Source organism: Lates calcarifer, linkage group LG15, assembly GCF_001640805.2.
Source record: "Lates calcarifer isolate ASB-BC8 linkage group LG15, TLL_Latcal_v3, whole genome shotgun sequence".
NCBI classification, from domain to species: domain Eukaryota; kingdom Metazoa; phylum Chordata; class Actinopteri; family Centropomidae; genus Lates; species Lates calcarifer.
The window spans coordinates 584,455-603,087 of NC_066847.1; the positions used below are offsets into that span (position 1 = coordinate 584,455).

The 18,633-nt window shown below is 42.8% G+C and overlaps 1 protein-coding gene and 2 non-coding genes across 3 annotated transcripts in view; 1 reads left to right on the forward strand and 2 right to left on the reverse strand.

Moving 5' to 3' along the window:
• Positions 1-2,042: 2,042 nt before the first annotated feature.
• Positions 2,043-18,633, forward strand: part of cpne4a (copine IVa) — a 47,219-nt gene continuing 30,628 nt past the window's right edge. The window contains exons 1-2 of the mRNA XM_018674073.2: positions 2,043-2,252; positions 8,574-8,765. Coding sequence (XP_018529589.1) covers positions 8,595-8,765 — 171 coding nt within the window. The 5' untranslated portion in view covers positions 2,043-2,252; positions 8,574-8,594. The remainder of the gene's footprint in view (positions 2,253-8,573; positions 8,766-18,633) is intronic.
• On the reverse strand, positions 15,221-15,302 carry trnas-gcu (transfer RNA serine (anticodon GCU)). Its single transcript has one exon. It is a non-coding gene; the product is annotated as a tRNA-Ser (tRNA).
• trnas-gcu (transfer RNA serine (anticodon GCU)) lies at positions 16,388-16,469 on the reverse strand. The gene has a single exon. It is a non-coding gene; the product is annotated as a tRNA-Ser (tRNA).

The window sequence follows — 18,633 nt, forward strand, 5'->3', positions numbered from 1 at the left end:
GTCCAGGTGAGCAGGTGTACAAACAGCGATAACAGTGGTTTATAGGGTCATGTTCTAATCGCCATCCGTCGTTAACTGCAACGGCGCAAAACCAAACTTCATTCAAGAATGCAGTTATTTAATAATCTGTCGCTTGTGGACAAAAACAGAGACAGTGTAGAACAGAAGCTGAGGCTTGATCGGAGGCGGATGTGTCCTCGGAAACATTCGGCTCATGTTTTATCAGCAGTGAAGCGGTTTATTGGAGCGACGTGTCATTTTTCATGAAGCTCCCAGAGCAGTTTTCATCTTCGCTCGCTGAGTGTTTTGATGGTAAATGTTCAGGGGGAATACCGTGGCTGGTAACTGATTAAGGTGGAGCTCCAGTCAAATGAAAGCAGCTGGGTGTGTTGATGGAGCAGCACAGCGGAGGGTTTCTGTCTGAGAAACTGATTTCAACGCGTGTTTTCCGGCTAAAATGCAAGAAACGACGTTAAACAGTAAACTGGTGGGTTTTTAAAGGCAGTCTGGTGTGAGGACCAGACCTCCGTCCTCACACTACCTGTTAATGATGGCCTAAATCTGCTAAAGTCAGCCGCTACGAGACTAGGAAGTTAGTTTTCAGTGAGAAAGAGAAAAGAACCGATGAATGTTTGAGGAGTAAAAACTCACCGCTCAGTTTTCCTCCAGTTCACAGGAAAAGAAAGTTTCCAGCTGCGGAGTTCAACGACTCGTTGCTTTGTTTCTCTGCTGCGAATCGAACTTCACCCAAACTTCCGCATTCAGAGTTTTTAGTTCTTCTGGTCAAGTCAGGAAGTAAACACACAACCGCTTCCGCTTTACGCTTTTCAAATTAAAAGCGTTCTGTTTAACATCTGTAAAGTTTCAGGTTTCATCTCCTTCTCTGGTCTGTTTTCATTTTAACTTCTGTTTTTTGTGTTATATTAAATCAATTTCTTCAAAAATAAATGAATAAGCAAACAAATGAAGGTTGGGCTGTGGTCTGTTGGAACAAAAGGGTCTTGATGCATTTCTAATTATTATTATTTTGTTGCAGAAGAATCTCAGAGAAACAGTTTCTGTCTTTTGTCCAGGAGCTGCTCCTGCTGCACCGACACCAATCATCTAATCAATTAACCACAAAACCTTCATTAAAAAATCCCTGTCTCTGGTAAATCTGAAATGATGAATAAAAATGTCAGAATTCTGCTGTAATGCTGCAGCTCTGTGTTTCTGTTCTGTGAAGTGAGATTGTGAACAGTTGTAATATGGTTTCAGTCTCAGTTTCAGAATCGTTTCACCCCTCTGTGTTCAGAAATAACTGAAACCACAGTTTAACGTCACACCTCTGTATCAGACGTTAAATCAATAAAGGGTGTTTTCATCGAGTCAAAGGCCACGAGGTGCCTCTGCAGAGTCTCTGTGAACCTGATGGAAACATCTAAAGCTGCTAACCCTAACCCTAACTCTGAAACACATTCTGAACGTTCCTGTGTTGAACTGCTGCCTGTTGAAGTTAAAGTTCAGGGACTCGAGGCTTTTCCTGTGATTCCTGTGAGGTTTGCTGCTCAGACAAACCTCCACACAGCAGCTCAAATGATGTGCTTTTATTTTGAAACAGAGAAAGAGAACCTCCGGTCTGGTATTTCACTTCAGCTGACTTCACATCCTGAGCCGCGCACACCTGGATCCACTGGGTCAGGTGTCCCGGTGACTTTTAAAACTAAATCATGTTCATTTCATTGATTTCCTCTTCATACAGTCAGAACAGAACTCTGACCTCTGACCTTTAACCTGAAGGAAACAGGAAACCAAAATAACAGAGACTCACAGCTACTTTACTCTGTTTCAGTCATACTGTAACTGAATGAAGTACTTTTACTGCTGGTACTTTAACAACAGGGAGTACTTTTACTGTTGAACTACATGAAGTCCCCCGGCTCCTCCCCGGCTCCTGCCCGGCCTGTCCTCTCTGTCCTCGGCCTGCAGGGGGCGCTGCAGCCCGCTCTCCGCTGCTCTCCTCTCCTCCTCCTCCTCCTCCTCTCCGCGGTGTGTGTGTGAGGCTTCCCCCGCTATAAAGGCGCGCGAGGCGGCTGGAGGCTGTAAAGGCTCTCCGACAGCCAGAGGAGGAGGAGGAGGAGGAGGAGGATGAAGCTGTGTGTCCGTCAGCGCGGAGCTGATCTCAGTTCAGTCCGTCTGAGCTGAAACTGGAAACTTTCTGATGCTTTTCTCAGTCCGGAGCTTCTTCTTCTCCTTCATGCACCTGTGACAAGGTAAACCTGATACTCTCTGTTCCCGCCTCTTCTCTCAGCTGATGTTGATGCTGTCATGTTTCTAATCATCAGAAACCTCCTGCTGTCTGAGAGCTGCCGCAGCTCCTGACACTAAGTCCTCCTGATGAATCTGGATCTGGATCTGGTTTAGATCTCTGTGTGAATGATGCAATGATGTGTTCATGTATTCATTTAGTGACTCCTGTTTGTAAAGCTGGAACTAATCCTTTATCAATGATCAATAAATGCTCCACTAATCCTGTTAAATATCAGTTAGAAGCTGACCAACGAGAAGAATCCTCTTCTCTTTCATTCTGAAGGTGAGAGCGGCAGAAAGAGAATCTTTCATTTTATTCAACCTTCCTGTTTTGTTGTTGTTCAGTGGAAGAATCCATTAAAGTTCTGTGTGTTTTAAATGTGTGTTAGTTTGCAGTTTGTCTGTAGACGACACTGTTTCTAGAAATCACGAGGAAATGGACATTTTCTGTCCATTTGAAACCGTGATTAAGATGAATAACTGTTAAAGAATTCATTAACCTGTTGAATTACCTCATTAACATCTGATGTTTACAGCTAAATGATTACCAATCAGCTGATCTAGAACCAGTTTGAAATATTTATTGATCTTGTCATATTTCCTCGTGGATTCAGAGACGTCTCCACATCCCTCAGATGGACTGTGATGACCTGAGGTTCATCTTTGTCTGGTTGTGGGGTGGGGGGCCTCCATGGATCTGGCTTGTTCCGGATCATCCCACAGATCCTGGATCTTTTGTCGTGTTCCTCCACCTCTGATCAGGCTTGGTGGTGTGCTGGGTTCGTCCTGCTGGGGGAGGTCCTGGGTGTCAAAGTGACATCCAGACCTCCACTGGAAAGAAAAGGACAGTAATTAATGCTCAAGTTATAACAATAACTAATAATTCTCCTACAAGCTGATTTTCATTGGAATTAAATGAGACTAAGAGCTGCCGGTCAGGACGACAGTGTAACCTAAAATCTGACTGAGGATCAGTGAAATGCTCAGCAGGGATAAAGTGTGTGTGTGTGTGTGTGTGGCTGAAACACTGATGTGTTGGTTTAAATCTGTGTCACTTCATTAATAAAACAAAATGAGCAGAATCTATTTCTGCCACAGCAGGGACTGATTGATCAGAGTTTTTCTCTCTGACCTGACAAACTGATCGACGTTCCTCAGTAACACTGACTGAAAACTGTCGCCTCACCGTCTGCTATCTGTAGGAGGCTGCTGTCTCATCACAGAAACTACACACTGAAAATAATGTAGGGTTTTGCAGAAGTGAAAAAAGAACAGAAACCAGAAACATCACTATATCACTACCAGACTCCATTGACAAAAACAGGAATTTAACCAAGCGGAACACAGGAGCTGCTTGGAATACCACTGCTCCATCTGTTAGTGTGTCTGTGTTATTATGTAACTTTCAGCAGTGGAAGAAGTAATCAGATACTTGGCTGAAGTAAAAGTACAGCAAAATAACACAGACACACGAACAGATGGAGGCAGTGGTATTCCAGCAGCTCCTGTGCTCTGCTCAGTAAAATGATCAGTTTTGTCAATGGAGTCTGGTAGCACACCAAAATCTTTGGAAGATACATGATACCAGTGCTCTTGTTTGTGGAAAGTGGAGATTGTATCTGTATGCTAGCTGTTTGCTATCTGGATTGGATTGGTTCATGGCTTTAGGGCCAAAGAGCTGCTGGACTCATATACACCCCCCCCCCCCCCACCATGTTCCTCCACCATCTGTGTTCCTCTGCTGGGTTATTACTGCCCCAGGTTTGCTGTGGTCATTTGGCTGAACACACATTAATTTAACAACCATGTGAGCACAGCATCAGATGAAGTAATAAAGTTTTTCAAACTATATTTAGACACTCAAGGATCCTCCTCAAAACCAGGACGAGGAAACATCCTGGACTACAACTCTGTTGTCTCAACACTTCTGCCCTCCTTCCTCCCCCTTCTACCTTCAGAACTGCCTTAATCCTTCGTGGTGTAGATTCATCAAGGTGCTGGAAACATTCCTCCGTATTAACATGATAGCATCAAACAGCTGCTGCAGATTTATCGTCCATCTGCTTCAAGGTTTGACATGTTGTGTGTTCAGAGAGGATCTTCTGCAGACTGCAGGTTGTAACCAGTGGTTATCTGAGTAACTGTTTCCTTCCTATCAGCTCGACACTAGAGATGGTTGTGAGGGAAAATCCCAGTAGATGAGCAGTTTCTGAAACACTCAGACCAACAACCAGGACACGTTCAAAGACACTTAAATCACCTTTCTTCCTCATTCTGATGCTCAGGTTGAACTTCAGCAGCTCGTCTTCACCATGTCTACAGGACTGAATACACTGAGCTGCTGCCATGTGATTGGCTGATTAGATATTTGTTAACGAGTGATTGAACAGGTGTACCAGATGAATTTCCATTTCCCAAAACAGTTGGATCTGTTGGCGACTATTTTCAGTGGTGGATGAGTCCACACTTGGTGCTGTAGTGAGTGTTAATGGCAGCAGGACAGTGTGTGTTTGACTGCTGCTTCATGGTGTTTTCATCATGTCTCAGATGAACATTTTAAACGGACCCTCGACCACAGATCAACAGCTTCACTTCCAAACTGTTGTGTACAGTTGGATGTGTCTTTGATGGAGGTTTGAGGAGCTGCAGGTTGTTCTGTGGCTGCAGCACTGACCTCTGTACGTCCATGAAACAGGAAGGTAGAGAGATTTTCTCCGTCCTCTGAAGCTCTGATAGTTTTTATTACTCTCCACAAACATTTTGTTTGTTCCGCCGCTGAGCAGAAACCAGCGCCGTTACCCAGAAACCACGGCTGACAGTGAGCAGAGCAGCTGAGTGAACGCCTCTGAATGACATGAATTATTAACTCTGTTGTAGTGCTGCAGCTGTACTGGGATCTGTGTGATGTGATTTTCATGAGCAGCTCTTTAATCTGCTGTTGGATGTCAGTGTGGCGAGCCTCAGCTGGTGGGAGGATTCATCTGCTGCTTGACTGAACAGCTGAATGCTGCTGTGAAGCTTCAGCTCAGTCAAACCTCTTCCCAACATCCACCTGCTGAGCTTGAACCGCAGTTTATGGCGAAATTACTTCACTCTCTTCAGGTCAGAGAAGACTGATGATCAGCCTCGGAGAAGATAGATTCATGAAAAAACAACAAAACAAGACTTTTAATGGGGTTCCTGCACGGATTAATGGGTTTTAGACAGTGAAACATTTTAGAGTTTGCAATTATTGTCTGAATTTTCAGCTCAATTAAACTTGGAAAGCTCAGAAAATCCATTAACATATCTATCAATTATACCATAATCTGTAATTTGAGTGGTGGGTGTGCACTAACAATAGTTTGTACTTGTAACAACACAGAGGCTCAGTCACAGCAGTATTTAAAACAGCTACATTCACAGTGTAGGCAGTTAATTCCAATATACCAGCAGTAAATTAGTGGACTCAGGATTGAACTAAATGTGCTCTGACTGACCACGTTCCCAACTCACATTCAGCTCCCAGAGGAAACCCTCAGTTTCTCTGAAAGGTAATTAACCAGCGATGGTTGAAAAAGCCAGAGTCATTTAAAAACACTTAGAGCTGCTCTGAGAGTGTTTTCACAATCCTCAGAGACACTTCACCATCTGGATGCAAAAATATTCAGTTTTCTGTTCAATAAAAATCATTTGTATCATGTTTCCCAAGTTATGGATTCAGCCCCGGCAGGCGGCCATCTTTGTACTGATTCAAAAACAGAGGCGTAGTTTGAGAATTGGGTTAGAAATCTTTTTTTAACCCACAGATAATCAGTCAGATTTCCTCTGAGGAATCCCAGTGGTTTTTGGTTCAGTGGATTATTACAGAGTTTACAGTTTGGCTGCTTAAAGCAACAATATCTGCAGCAGTGTCATTTCTGTAGTCGACCTAATATTAAAAATACAGTTTATTGTGCTCAGCTGATGAGTTACTGCAGATACTTTGTTAAAGAACAAGCATGTTGTATTATTGTCTTTTGGGACTCTGCCTCATGGAAATTTCTTCTTTCAAATTCATCTAAAGAGTAAATTCATCCAACTTACCGATAAATAAAGAAAACAAAGACTGTGACCTGGTTATTTCAGAGTGAGTTAACTACTGCAGTGACTGTGGAGCTCAACACACTGACAACACAGAAGTAGTTTGTCTTGTAACTTTAATTTATTATAGGACCGCTGTTCCCAAAGAAAGACATTGTCAGAAGTTACTGTTATCATCCTCTCTGCCCACATTTTGGGCCAAATTTTGATTGTTTGGAACGACGGCGGATTCTGGACTAAACTATCAGGTTATACTGTTCATGCTCTGCACCTGAATGATTGTGATCAGCCACTAGAGAACTGTAGGAATGAGTCCAAAAACCAGGAAGTCAGTTAGCATGTTAGCATGTTAGCTCTTCCTGTTGTCAGTGTGTTTCTGGTTAAATGTCTGAAATAAGGTCTGTGGTTTTAACACAAGCTCAAGACATTTTCAGGTTTTATTCTCCGACATAAAATGGGTCAGTAAATCCCCCACTCCTGATGTTTGAAGCTTTGAACCCTGGGTAGATAAGACACAATTTGTGCATTTTCTGTCCTTGGTGTATCTCAGTGACCTTGTTTGACACGTCCATTAAAACCTGATCCTTACAGTTGAAGAACAGATCTGTGGTCAGTTTTTAAAATAGCCCCCTGGACTCTGATTCTTCCCTCTCTCTTCCGTTCTTTGTCCTCCTCTGTAACCTGAGCCGGTGGTGAGGAGGAGGATATTTCTACTGGACGATATCTATAACTTCCTCCTGTGGAGTGCATTACTGCCGGGCCGGTCTGACCGCAGCCTCGCTCCGCCCGGGGTTAATCAGATGAGCCCGAGTGCTGCTGATGCAATAATGGAGGGAGGTGATGAAGTGATTGGTGGCTGAGGTGGAGATTCGATTGTGTTTTCCTGACCCAGCAGAAATGACTTCCTGTGGAGGATGGAGTTTATCAGAGATGGAGATGATGAGGCTGAAGATCAGGGTGGAGATCAGAGCTGAATCACACATGTTTCTGCACAAGCCTGAAAATAATGTTCCCAGAATTAAAGGGTTCCAGTTCTTCAGTCCTTCTGATCACAGTCAGAACTCTGGTCTCCTCTGAAAGACAACTCTTTACATTTTTTACACACTCATCGAGTTTGTGTTTCACCAAAACAGATTCAGAATGAAGGCGGCAGAAAAACAAGAGTCACCTCATGTTTTGATCATTCAGCTGAATTTTATTTTCAACCCATGGACTGACAGAAACGCTGACGATAGAAAAAGAGACTTTATTGAAAAGTGAGTAAACTTTTTGGGGACATCTGGAGGCTGAGGTTTTTTTTTTTTTGAAGTTAAGATATTTTTGAAATTAAAGACTTTGAGAAAAGTGAGGACTCTCACTCTTTGGAAAGTCAAGATATTTTAGAAAATTGGAAAGTATAGTTTTTGAGGACGCTGTTTGAAGACTGTTGTAAAGACCAGTGACATGTTTTAGAAATGACAAACTAGAAACTGACAGCATTTAGACATTTTTTATAAAATGAGGACATTTGGGTGATCAATAAAGGTCCTCACAGATATAGATACATGTATATAATTAAATTAGTCACACATCACTGGGAGGGTCACTTATTATGGACAACATGTCTAGAAGTGTGTGTGTGTGTGTGCGTGAGAATGAATCAATCAAATTAAGATAATTTCTGACATAATGTGTGAAATCATCAGCAGGATGAAAGCAGCTGAATCTCTGTGGTTTCATTAAATACAGTGAAACTAATGTAATGAATTAAAAGACACAGGAGTAAAATCATCTGTTATTCTAATTTAATTAGCACTTGTTCAGCAGACTCGTTCTGGCTGTTGGTTGCATCCATTTTAATCCTGACAGGGAACATTTCCATGCAATTATAAAATGTAAATCAGATATGAGATGATCACAGAGCGGCTGTTTAACGTCTCTGTAAAGTTTTATTAAAGTTTTCCTGCCTGGTTTGGTGTAAACAGGCTGACCCTTCACGGTTTAATGTCCACCACACACCAAAGTCAGGACAGGTGGTTCAGGCTCAGCTCCCAGCAGATCTGAGTACATCCAGAGTCCAGATTCACATCCAGAGTCCAGATACTGGTTGAGGTTCAGGTAAAGATGGTGGTTGTGTCTGAAGTCACTGTATTAAACCAGAGACCATCCACTGGTTGTTGAAGGGAACTCTGGGAAATGTAGGACAGGACATGACATGACACTGATCTCTGCCCCCCCTGCAGACTTCCTGTCCCGCCTCCATCATGAGCGACATCTACGAGTCAGCGGCCAACTCCCTGGGTCTGTTCAGCAGCCCCTGCCTGACCAAAGTGGAGCTGCGACTCACCTGTAAAGGGATCTCAGACCGAGACGCTCTGTCTAAACCCGACCCCTGCATCGTCCTCAACATGCAGTCCCATGGACAGTGGATGGAGGTAGGTCGCCACGGCAACTAGACTGACCTTTCACCTTGTTGTTGCTGTGGTTTCAGATGACTGTCTGGTTTCGATATTCTTCATTTTTTCTTCAGTCTACGCGTTCTCTTGTCACCGTCTGTAAGTGTCCGGTCCTTCCTGTGGTTTCTTCAGTGTTTCACCTTCAGTTATTTGGTGCAGTGCTTCCTCCTGCTCTTCTCTGAGATCCTGGGCTTGTGGCCTGTAAAGACTCCGAGACAAAGTGCTGTATCAAAATAGAAATGAATGTTAACTGGTGGAGCTTCATCCTGCTGCTGCTGGGTTGATGTTTAGGTTTAGGTTTGTGTAGCTTTTCCAGAGTCTGAAATGTTGCTGCCTGTTCCAGTCACAGCTTTTGTTGCAGCAAAAGAGAAGGTGTGTGTTTATGAATGTTGGGGAGAGATCCAGACTCTAATGTGCATCACTGTTCTCAAAGGTAATTAGACGAGTTCACGCATACTGCTGCTTCAGCACCTAATGTCTGTGAGTGTAGAATGAAGTCGAGCATTAATCGTCGAAAACACTCGAATGTTGCAGCCAAACCAGAACTAAAAGACAGAACCAGGCTGAAACAACATATGACTCATTTACAAAAACACACAGGGGCCAAATGAAATCTGTGGTTCTCTCCCAGCCTCCTCCTGGACACAGTCCTGCTGCTGTGCTGACAGTCTTTGTTGGTTTCCAGTGCCACTGCAATGCCATTATACACCATTAAATAGATTTAAAACAATTATAATTTTGGAAGAACTGCCTTTGGAAAACATCATGCTGCTGTTTTTCATGTTTAGCAGTGAGAGCTGGTTTGAGATTCAGAAGCAATTTTCTCTGTGCTTGCAGGAAACAGGAGGATGTTTTATCTTTTATTTTTGCCCCATTGTGATGTTGCTCATTTGTTTTCACTGTGGTCTAATCCACAGTCGTCTGTGCAGCATTTCAGCTTCTAGTCACATTAAAGTCACTGGTGCAGATTTAAGTGATGTAATGTTTCACTCTGTTCATACGTTTAAAAGGATTCCTTCACCTGTGCTCCCTGACAGTTCTGTAAAGGACTTAAAACAGAAACAGAAGCACGTTAACGTAACGTGGCTGCAGTCTGCTGATGCATCTCATCTATCAGGTTATGAATGAACACAATGATAAAGATAACACAGGAGAGTGAGCGGTGCAGTCAGTGAAATGGTCGCCTCAGGATTTCCGAGGGGCTCCTGCTGCTCAGCTGTCAGTACCTGTAGCAGGTTAAAGTGCTTTGTTTCCTGTTAGTGCTGACTCCTGATCAGCTCGGATTCTAACCTGCTGCGTTCACTTTACAGCCTGAGGCTGGTGATTCCCAGTCTCAGTGAATGTGTCCTGTCGGGGTCTTTAATGGACAGAAAAGTGCTGAGAGGTGAACGAGCTGCTGATGAAAACACTGGAAGGAGCTGAGTGAAGTGAACTAATTAAACTGAGCAGCCGCAGGGCAAATAAAAGAGCCAGGCAGTAAAACTCACCAGTGTCCAGACCAGTGCTCCCAGCTCTGTCTCTCTGTTAGGACTGAACCATTTAGGGAAAATATGTCATTGTGATTTTTCTGATATTGTGATTTGATTTGTGATATAATTCCTGAAAGGTTCAGCTCAGTATTCAGTGTATTCATGTAAAAGTCAGACTTTAACATCGGTGCTGTAGAAGATATCCCACAGAGACCACAGCAAGTTCTGACAGCTGCGAGCAAACAACCAACACTGTACTGAGCAAACATCCAGTCAGATAGGAAACAGGCAGTCAGGTAAATGTTGCTCTGTTTAAATGTTTTCCTTAAAATTTGGTGCAGTTTGCACAATGGCTTATTCTTGTCTCAGAACACAAAGTCGAAGACTTGGACTTGACTCTGGACCTCAAAGCCAAGACTTGAAACTGTGTCCCACCTCTGTCTTTAACCCTGTTGGACCCACTAATTAGTTTACTTAATAAAAACCCATGTGGATCACACAGTTTTCAAAGGCTCCAGATCTGTCACAAATGTTTAGGGAACATTTGCATCTGATGAGTAGAAAGCTGTGTGGAAAGTGCAGTGTGGACCCTGGTGTTCATTTGACAGACAGCAGTTATCCTCTCACAGATAATCTGTTTACTTCAATGACGGTGATAAGAGTGAAAACACAGATCTTCAGTCCTTCCCCTCGGTGGCGTCTCTCCTCTCTCTCTTTATCAGCCATCTGGAGCTGAACTGTTTGTTTAAATTACGTCTGCTTGGAAGCTGCTCAGGTTCATTATCGACACGACAGATGATGAAGGAGAAAAGTGACATAATTCTCTGCTGGTTTCTGTTTTTCTGGGAGATCTGAGGCTCTGAGGGGGAAATGAGTCCAAACAGAGCGAGACAGTAAACACACAGTGAAACCACACTGAGGCTAAATGTATAACTGTGCTGCTGGGGTTCATCCACATCTCATCATGGAGGTACTTAAGGTTTTACACACTTTATCCAGACATGCAATACACTTGTAATGAATTTTTTATTGGTTAAAGAGAAGCTACAGTAAAAACTAATACACAGTCAGACTTCTCTAATGGCTCCACTTTTAATAAAAGCATTTTCTAGCCTTGTGTGACTCCTGGGAGCTGAAGATAGATCTGTTTAATATTTGTTGTTGTTTTACACTGAAAGACATACATTCAGCACAGAAACCAAAGTATCATTGTTAATGTTTTTGAGGAATTGATACAAATGAATCCTTTAATGCTGAAACCGATCATTTGGTCTAACTCAGGTTTCTCACAATCTTTGGTTGGTGTGAGAGAAGAGGAGGGTTTGATGCTGATGTTGTGAAGGAGAGATTGATTGGCTGGGTTCAGTCAGAGGTTTAGTTGAGGGTGATGTTCCTTCATCCATGTGGATATGTCTGAGATCCGAGCTGAGATCACCTGACAGGTATAGTTGGGTGTCGTCTGCATAGCGGTGATATGAGAAGTCGTGCAAGTGGATTTTTGGACCCAACAAGACCAAACAATTGATTAATGGATCCAGAAAATAACCAGCAGTTTAACTGACGATAAAATGAATTGTTAGTTACAGTTCTGTTGTTGTCACAAACAGGTGTGTTTACCTGCTCACAGGTCTGGTTCCTCACACAGGTCCGGTCTTGCGGCTGAAGCTCATGGGTTTCTAAAACCCTGAGGTCTCAGCTGAATCGTTCTGTCTGCACATCCTTTCCCTCCTCTTCTGACACAGTTAAAACTCGCCTCTTTCTTCCTCCTCTGACCTCAACTGATCTCAGCAGGAGTTTATAATAATGAGATTTTTCTTTTTCATATAATTATCTCTTTCTTCATGTAAATTAGGATCAAACAGATAATGAATGTCTCTTCCCTGTGGAATAAACAGGTAAACAGCTGATGCCTGAGGAAACAGTCTGTCTGCTCATCAGAGGAGACACGGCCGAGTGATTCCAGCAAACACCACCACTGATGACTTGATTAAGGAGCGAGAGTGTCACAATTAAAACCACATCGCCCTCCTCATTAGCAGCCGTGAGATATTGTCACATCAAAGAGATTTTCCTTTTCTTCTTCTTTTCATCAGGAAACAAGTTGGACTCAGGGGAAACAGTGATCTGAGGATCGTCTGTTTGTTCAGGACAAAACACAAAATCTGAGGATTCTCACCATCTCTGCAGATTTATGGAGGTTTTTAGCCTCTTTTTTATGGAGCCTCTAAGGTCCCAAAAAAAGGGATTTTTTCATCTTGTGTGCACAAGGTTTTACTTTGTGGGAGCATGTTATTATGTTGTTGGAACAAGTTGTTAAGAAGTTAGTATCTTATGCTTAAGGTAAAAAAAAACCTTTGGGGACTTTAGAGGCTTTGTATCTTTTAGCTCCTATTTATTGATTTTATTTCTGCTTAGATAAAAAGAAAAACGTCAGGATAACACAATAAAGTCTAGAGGCTTATTTTCATTTTGGTCCCTTTGGGGATGGAGGGGTGAAGATGGTTAATAAGTTAATAAAACTAATTTTAAAATCTCTGAACATCAGAGATGAATACATCAATATATCAACTTCAAGATGAGTCGTCATGGGGAGTTTCAAAATAACCTACTTTTGGTTTTACTGCACCTTTACTGTATGTTCCAGCCTCAGCTTTCTCATCAGCCACATGTCCCACAGCTAAAAGAAGAGTGAGTATTGGACTTGATTTTAATCCTGTCTGCAGTGTGTATGTGGATAATTCTATAACCCCCCAGCTCAGTAATAATTAGAGCCACAATGACCTCCTATTTCTCTGTGAACTGACTGCTCCTCCTGTCAGTTAAATCCTGTCTGGAGCCTCGTCCTTGGATTTTAAAGTGGATCTCATTAGAACCACCAGGAGAACAAGACCATGTAAAAGTTCACTGATGTGCTGCTGTAACACCAGATGCATCGAGGTTTATTTAACCCATGTTTTAGTCAAACTGTCTCCAGTGATCAGCTCCTGTCTGCAGTGTATCCAATGTACAGACAACTATCACTGGTTTACTGTGACACTGAGGGAAACAGGGTCTGGGTGAAGTTCTGTTTTCTCTGAGCTTTATTCTGGAAGGACATCAGAGATCATGATCTCCCCAGGAAGAGCTGGTTATTGTCATTATTATAGATGATGTAGGGAAACCGTTTTAATGTCAGATTAAACACGTCTGAGTGCAGATCAGCTCTTTCAGATGTTGGTCTACAGTGTGTGTGGTTCAGTGGTTGTGGATGTTAAAGGCAGGTCAGACTGTTCTTCACCTCACTGATGTTTAGTCTAATGTTGTGGTATTTGAGTTGGTGTCAACAGAGATTAGAATCTGGTGAGACAGGAATGCTTCAGTCATGTTCAGATCCCAGTGATGCCAGTAAGTCATCAAAGTGTAATGATGATTTGATAATGGGTAATGTTTGCTCTGTGGCTGCGTTTATAAAAGTTTTATTGGTCTGGAGATTATCATCAGCGCTGTCGGCTCCTCTGTCTCCTCCCTCTGCTTCCTCCCCCTCACATTTTTAATTGATCTCTTCCATCAATTAAAAAAAAAAAAATCCCTCAGAATCATCTCAGGCTGTTTCAGCAAAGTGGATTTTATTTTAGTTTCCTCCTGCTTTCTGCTGCCGAGACAAAAAACACAGTTGACAATACAGCAAAACTTTCTCTCAGTGGCTCACAACCATTTCTTCATCAATCTGATCAGTAACTCATTTTAATTCTGTAAGAAAACAGAGAAACTTTAGTAGGAACCAATGAGCTCAGACAACCTAAACCTGATGAGACCCACAGCGAATTAGTGACCTGGAGGTTTAGGTTTAAGGTTAGAGGACAAACGAGTTCCCAAAATACCAAATGTGACTATATATTTGTCTTTCAGTAAATTTAATGTCTTCAGGTGTTGGACCATTGCTCTGACAAAACAAAGTTGTCACTGTGGGCTCACGAACTGACTGAATGATTGATAATCCACAGAAGTGGGAGACTGTTAGAGAGAGAAATGAGTTTGAGTTGATTACTCGTTAGTTTGGCAGGAAGGGGAGAGAAGGGAGACAGCTCCGATTGAAAAAGCCACCTGAGGCTTTGTTTTTACATTTCATTCACTCTTGTTGTTAAAATAAAGTGAGTGAGTGGCTGCAGCAGGTGTATTGTATTATTATGGGAGCCTGGAGGCAGCACAGAGGTGTACGTGTTGTCAGTGTTGTCTCAGACAGTTGAAATGGTAATGTATGCACTGTGACATTTCCTGCTGTCACTGACGCAGGTCGCCTCCCTCCAGGCCGTCAAACCCTCCATCAGTTAAATCTTCAGGGACAAAAAAGACTGAAGGTTTAAGACGATAACATGAACGCCCACAAACAGTTATTCTAAGTGGAGACACTAAATGGCCTCAGTCTGATTTAAGGCTTAAAGTTTCACTGGAAGAAACAGAACAAAACACCTCAGGAGTTCAGTTCAGTCCAACCAGGTCTCATCAGTCTGTGGACAAACAACTCGACTTTAAACTTCATATTACATACACTGATCCTATCCATGTTGTTTGGCTTAAAATGGTTCAGTTTAGACACAAAAACCACTTGGTTAGGTCTTAAAGAGAGATCATGGTTTGGCTTAAGACCGCCAAAATGTCCGGTCCCAAACCATCCACCCAGTGTTCGTCGTAATGAGCCAAGAAACAACAACTATCAGGTTCAAACAGGAACCAAACTCAAGTCCCATGTATGAAACTCCTGTGTTTGATTGATTCCATCGCATCCACATCCCAGCACAGGACGTTTTTTCTCTCTACTACGTCTACTTAAAAAGACGTCATAATTACAATGGCCGCTAGATGTCACTTAACAAGAAGACATCACCGTGGGCTGCGATAAGCTGCTGCACAAGCAACGTATGTTGTAATTTTGTACAAGAGGACAGTTTGAAGCACCAGTGATTTCTTTCTACTAAATGTACAGCGCGACGAGGATGGGATTCGAACCCACGCGTGCAGAGCACAATGGATTAGCAGTCCATCGCCTTAACCACTCGGCCACCTCGTCACTGATGAATGTGCTTTTAAAAAAAAAAACTACAGATCATGTAAAATCAACAGGCTACATCTAAATCAGATGAGTTGTTAACGATGGATGTGGAGCTAAGCTAAGCTAACGGTTTTACCTGCTCCAGGTGTGTGAGCAGTACATGTGTTCATGGCTTTCTGTTAGAAATGTTTTCTGTCACTTCCTGTTGTGTTGTTGTGTGATTTCTGAGTGTGTGTGATGTGACTTGGTCAGACCTGGTTTCTGTTGCCCCACTTTAAGTTTCTCGGGGTATTTTTAGCCGCCTGCTCGGTGGTGGAAATGCAGATGAAGCGTCCACACGGACACAAACTCCTCTCCTTCCATTCCTTCATCTGTGGTCTCTCTCTGTTTTTATTTTTCCTCTCGTCCCACTTTCATATTCCCTCTTTTATTTGAGCATCAGCAGGATGGTCTGACTGTTTCAGATCTGCTGTGCGTCTTTATATCAGCCTGAATGTGACGTGGTGAAGTGACTGGAGGTCACCGTGCTGCTGACAGGACCGTGACATGTTTCTCTTTCTGTCGGTAATGAGCGGCTGGGAGATTTTTTTTCTCCTTTTATCTCAGGATGACAAACAGATTTGAAGAGACGAAGAAGAAGGCGCCTCGACTCCAATCTGTCATCTCTAATCAGACAGATTCAGTCTGTGAATTCAAAGCTTTACTGGTTCAAACATCAATTAATCTGCGGTTAACTGACGATTACAGAGAGAACAACCTGCCAATCATCGTCAGCATTCTGTGAGTTCCTGTGCTGCGTTATGGCTGAAAGTATCTGTGCAGTGAAATGTACCAGGTTGGAACCTTGTTCCTTCACAACTCAACTTAATTCTTGGTGTCTTTTCTGCTGGTGCAGGGCTGCAGCTGCAGATTATTGTGGTCGTCGACTAATCTGTCGATTATTTCTGTCACACCCTCTGACTCAGCTTCCTGTGGGCGTGGCACTCGTTCCAGCGTGTTACTTATTATGGCCACTAGATGTCACTTAACAAGAAGACGTCACTGTGGGCTGCTCTGTTGTTTTTTACAGAACAGTCCTGTTTTTTTCTGCTAAATGTACACCACGACGAGGATGGGAATCGAACCCACGCGTGCAGAGCACAATGGATTAGCAGTCCATCGCCTTAACCACTCGGCCACCTCGTCACTAATGAGCACAGATGAGCACTCGTGCAATGCTAAAACTGACCCATCCAGAGCAACGTCAGACGTCACCATCAGAGTCTGATTCATCTTGTTCCACAGCTTGTTTCACGCTGACCTCTGACCTCTGACCTCAACAAGACATTTTCACTCAGAACTGCTGCTCTCTGGATATTCTCTGTGTTTCAGGAGATGGTTGGATGGATGATGGTGACAGATGAGGAAAGAACTCACTTCAGATCTGTCGTTGTAAACGTCTGTGTGATCTTCTGTCTCATATTTATCCAGAACTACGAGCTGTGTTGTGTGAAAATTTAACTTCAACTATGAATCTTCACACCTCGGTGCAGAGTTTCACACAGCTCCCACAATCCTCTGCTCATTCTCACTCAGAGATGATATGTATGATTGATCATCTCTTTGTTAACATGATATTTCTGGTGTTACTGCTTCATTAGAGAAGTAACAGAGACAAAGATAAGAAGTGAGAGGAGTTTGTGAATGTGGAGAAACAACACCACTGACTCTAATCTGAATACGTGTCACATCTTTTTATTTCTATAACACTCTCTGTTTTAAAGTCCAGCTGTGTGGAGAGAAAACACATCTGATAAAACCAGCAGAGCTCAGATAATGAAACGAACACTTCAGCTGCTCAGATTCAAACTCTTCTTCTTCTTCTTCTTCTGATCCACAGCAGATGAAAAATATTTTCCAGTCAGAGAGTATCTGTGAGTCAAAGCTGCAGCTGGAGTCACAGTTTGTTTCCTGAGGACACGATCATGTTGAAATCAGTTTTATCTGCCCATCTCCACTGATGCTGATGTATTTCTACAGAAGCTTTCAGCTACAAGACGATGAGACAGAGAAGAGACAAGACAACAGATTTAAAAGGATTAAATAGAAGAAAAAAAAACTAATGTAGAATGAGACGGATTAAACAGGAGAATAAAAGTTACAGTTTAACTTGTGAATAAAACGTCCAACTTAATTTAACTCAGTGAAAACAGAAAAGTGTGACGATGTTAAAGGTTTCCTGATCAACATTATCTACTGTGATCAGATCAGCTGTTCCTCCTCATCCAGGACACAGGAACATGATGGTCCTTAAAAATCCCTTTTATCAGACCTTTATCAGAGGAGCCAGAGAAGATGACTGAATCATTTTAACCTTCTCTGAGGTGTACAGGTCTGCAGGTTTGTCAGCAGCTTGACTTTCTCAGAAGAATCAGTCAAACAGGGATTGTCAGTGTTTTTTCTGATCTGATGAAATGAGCTGTTTTCTCCTGAGTCCTGTTACTGTCATGGCTGCTGCTGCTGCTGCTGCTGCTGTTGTTGAATGTGAAGCCCCGGCAGCAGAAACCTGCTCATCGCTGTCGTCTCTCCTCCCTTCAGGCTCGTTAAAAAGTGAAGTTCAGACCGAGGTGGAGCCTTAAAACCCGTAAACTGAAGGTGTTTCTGCAGCTCCACAGTCTGACCTGCTCTGCTTCTGATCAGCTGAGGCTTTAATGATTCCCAGGAGACAGAGATATCACCAGCGCTATCTCTGCTGCTGAGGAGGACGGAAATCAAACACAAGGAAAAACTACACGGAAAAAACAAAACAGAGCAGACGACACATTTCTCCTGCTACTTCTCTTGTATTCCATGAAATATGAATCTAATGAGGATATTAGGCAGAAAACCACATTCAAAACACAAGACATCTGAAGGAGAACAGAAGACAAACACTGTGAATTAACAGTTTGAAAAAGATTTATTCCTTTAAATACAGAACTGAACATAATATGAAGCTGTGTAGAGGTGTGTTTGTTGTTTACTTCATCCAGAGTTTTAATCCAGTCACCATTACATGATAGATATCTGAAGCTTAGAACCCCAGAGCATCAAGTTCATGGTCCAACCTGTGTACGATGTTCTACCCTAACCCGGTTTCTCCAGCCTGTCCTCTGAGACTCGACCAGGTGTTGAGGTCAGTCTGCGAGTCGACCTGGGACGGGAGCTCAAGTTACTGACTGCTCACTCTGCAGCTACCTGTGAGCGTGGGTTAACGCTCCTGAGGGAGGCTGAAACACCTGCTGATCTCAGGAGACATCACTAATGATGTGTCCCAGTGCATCCTGGGATGTGTCTATGGATCACGGTCTGATCATACCTTCACTGTCTG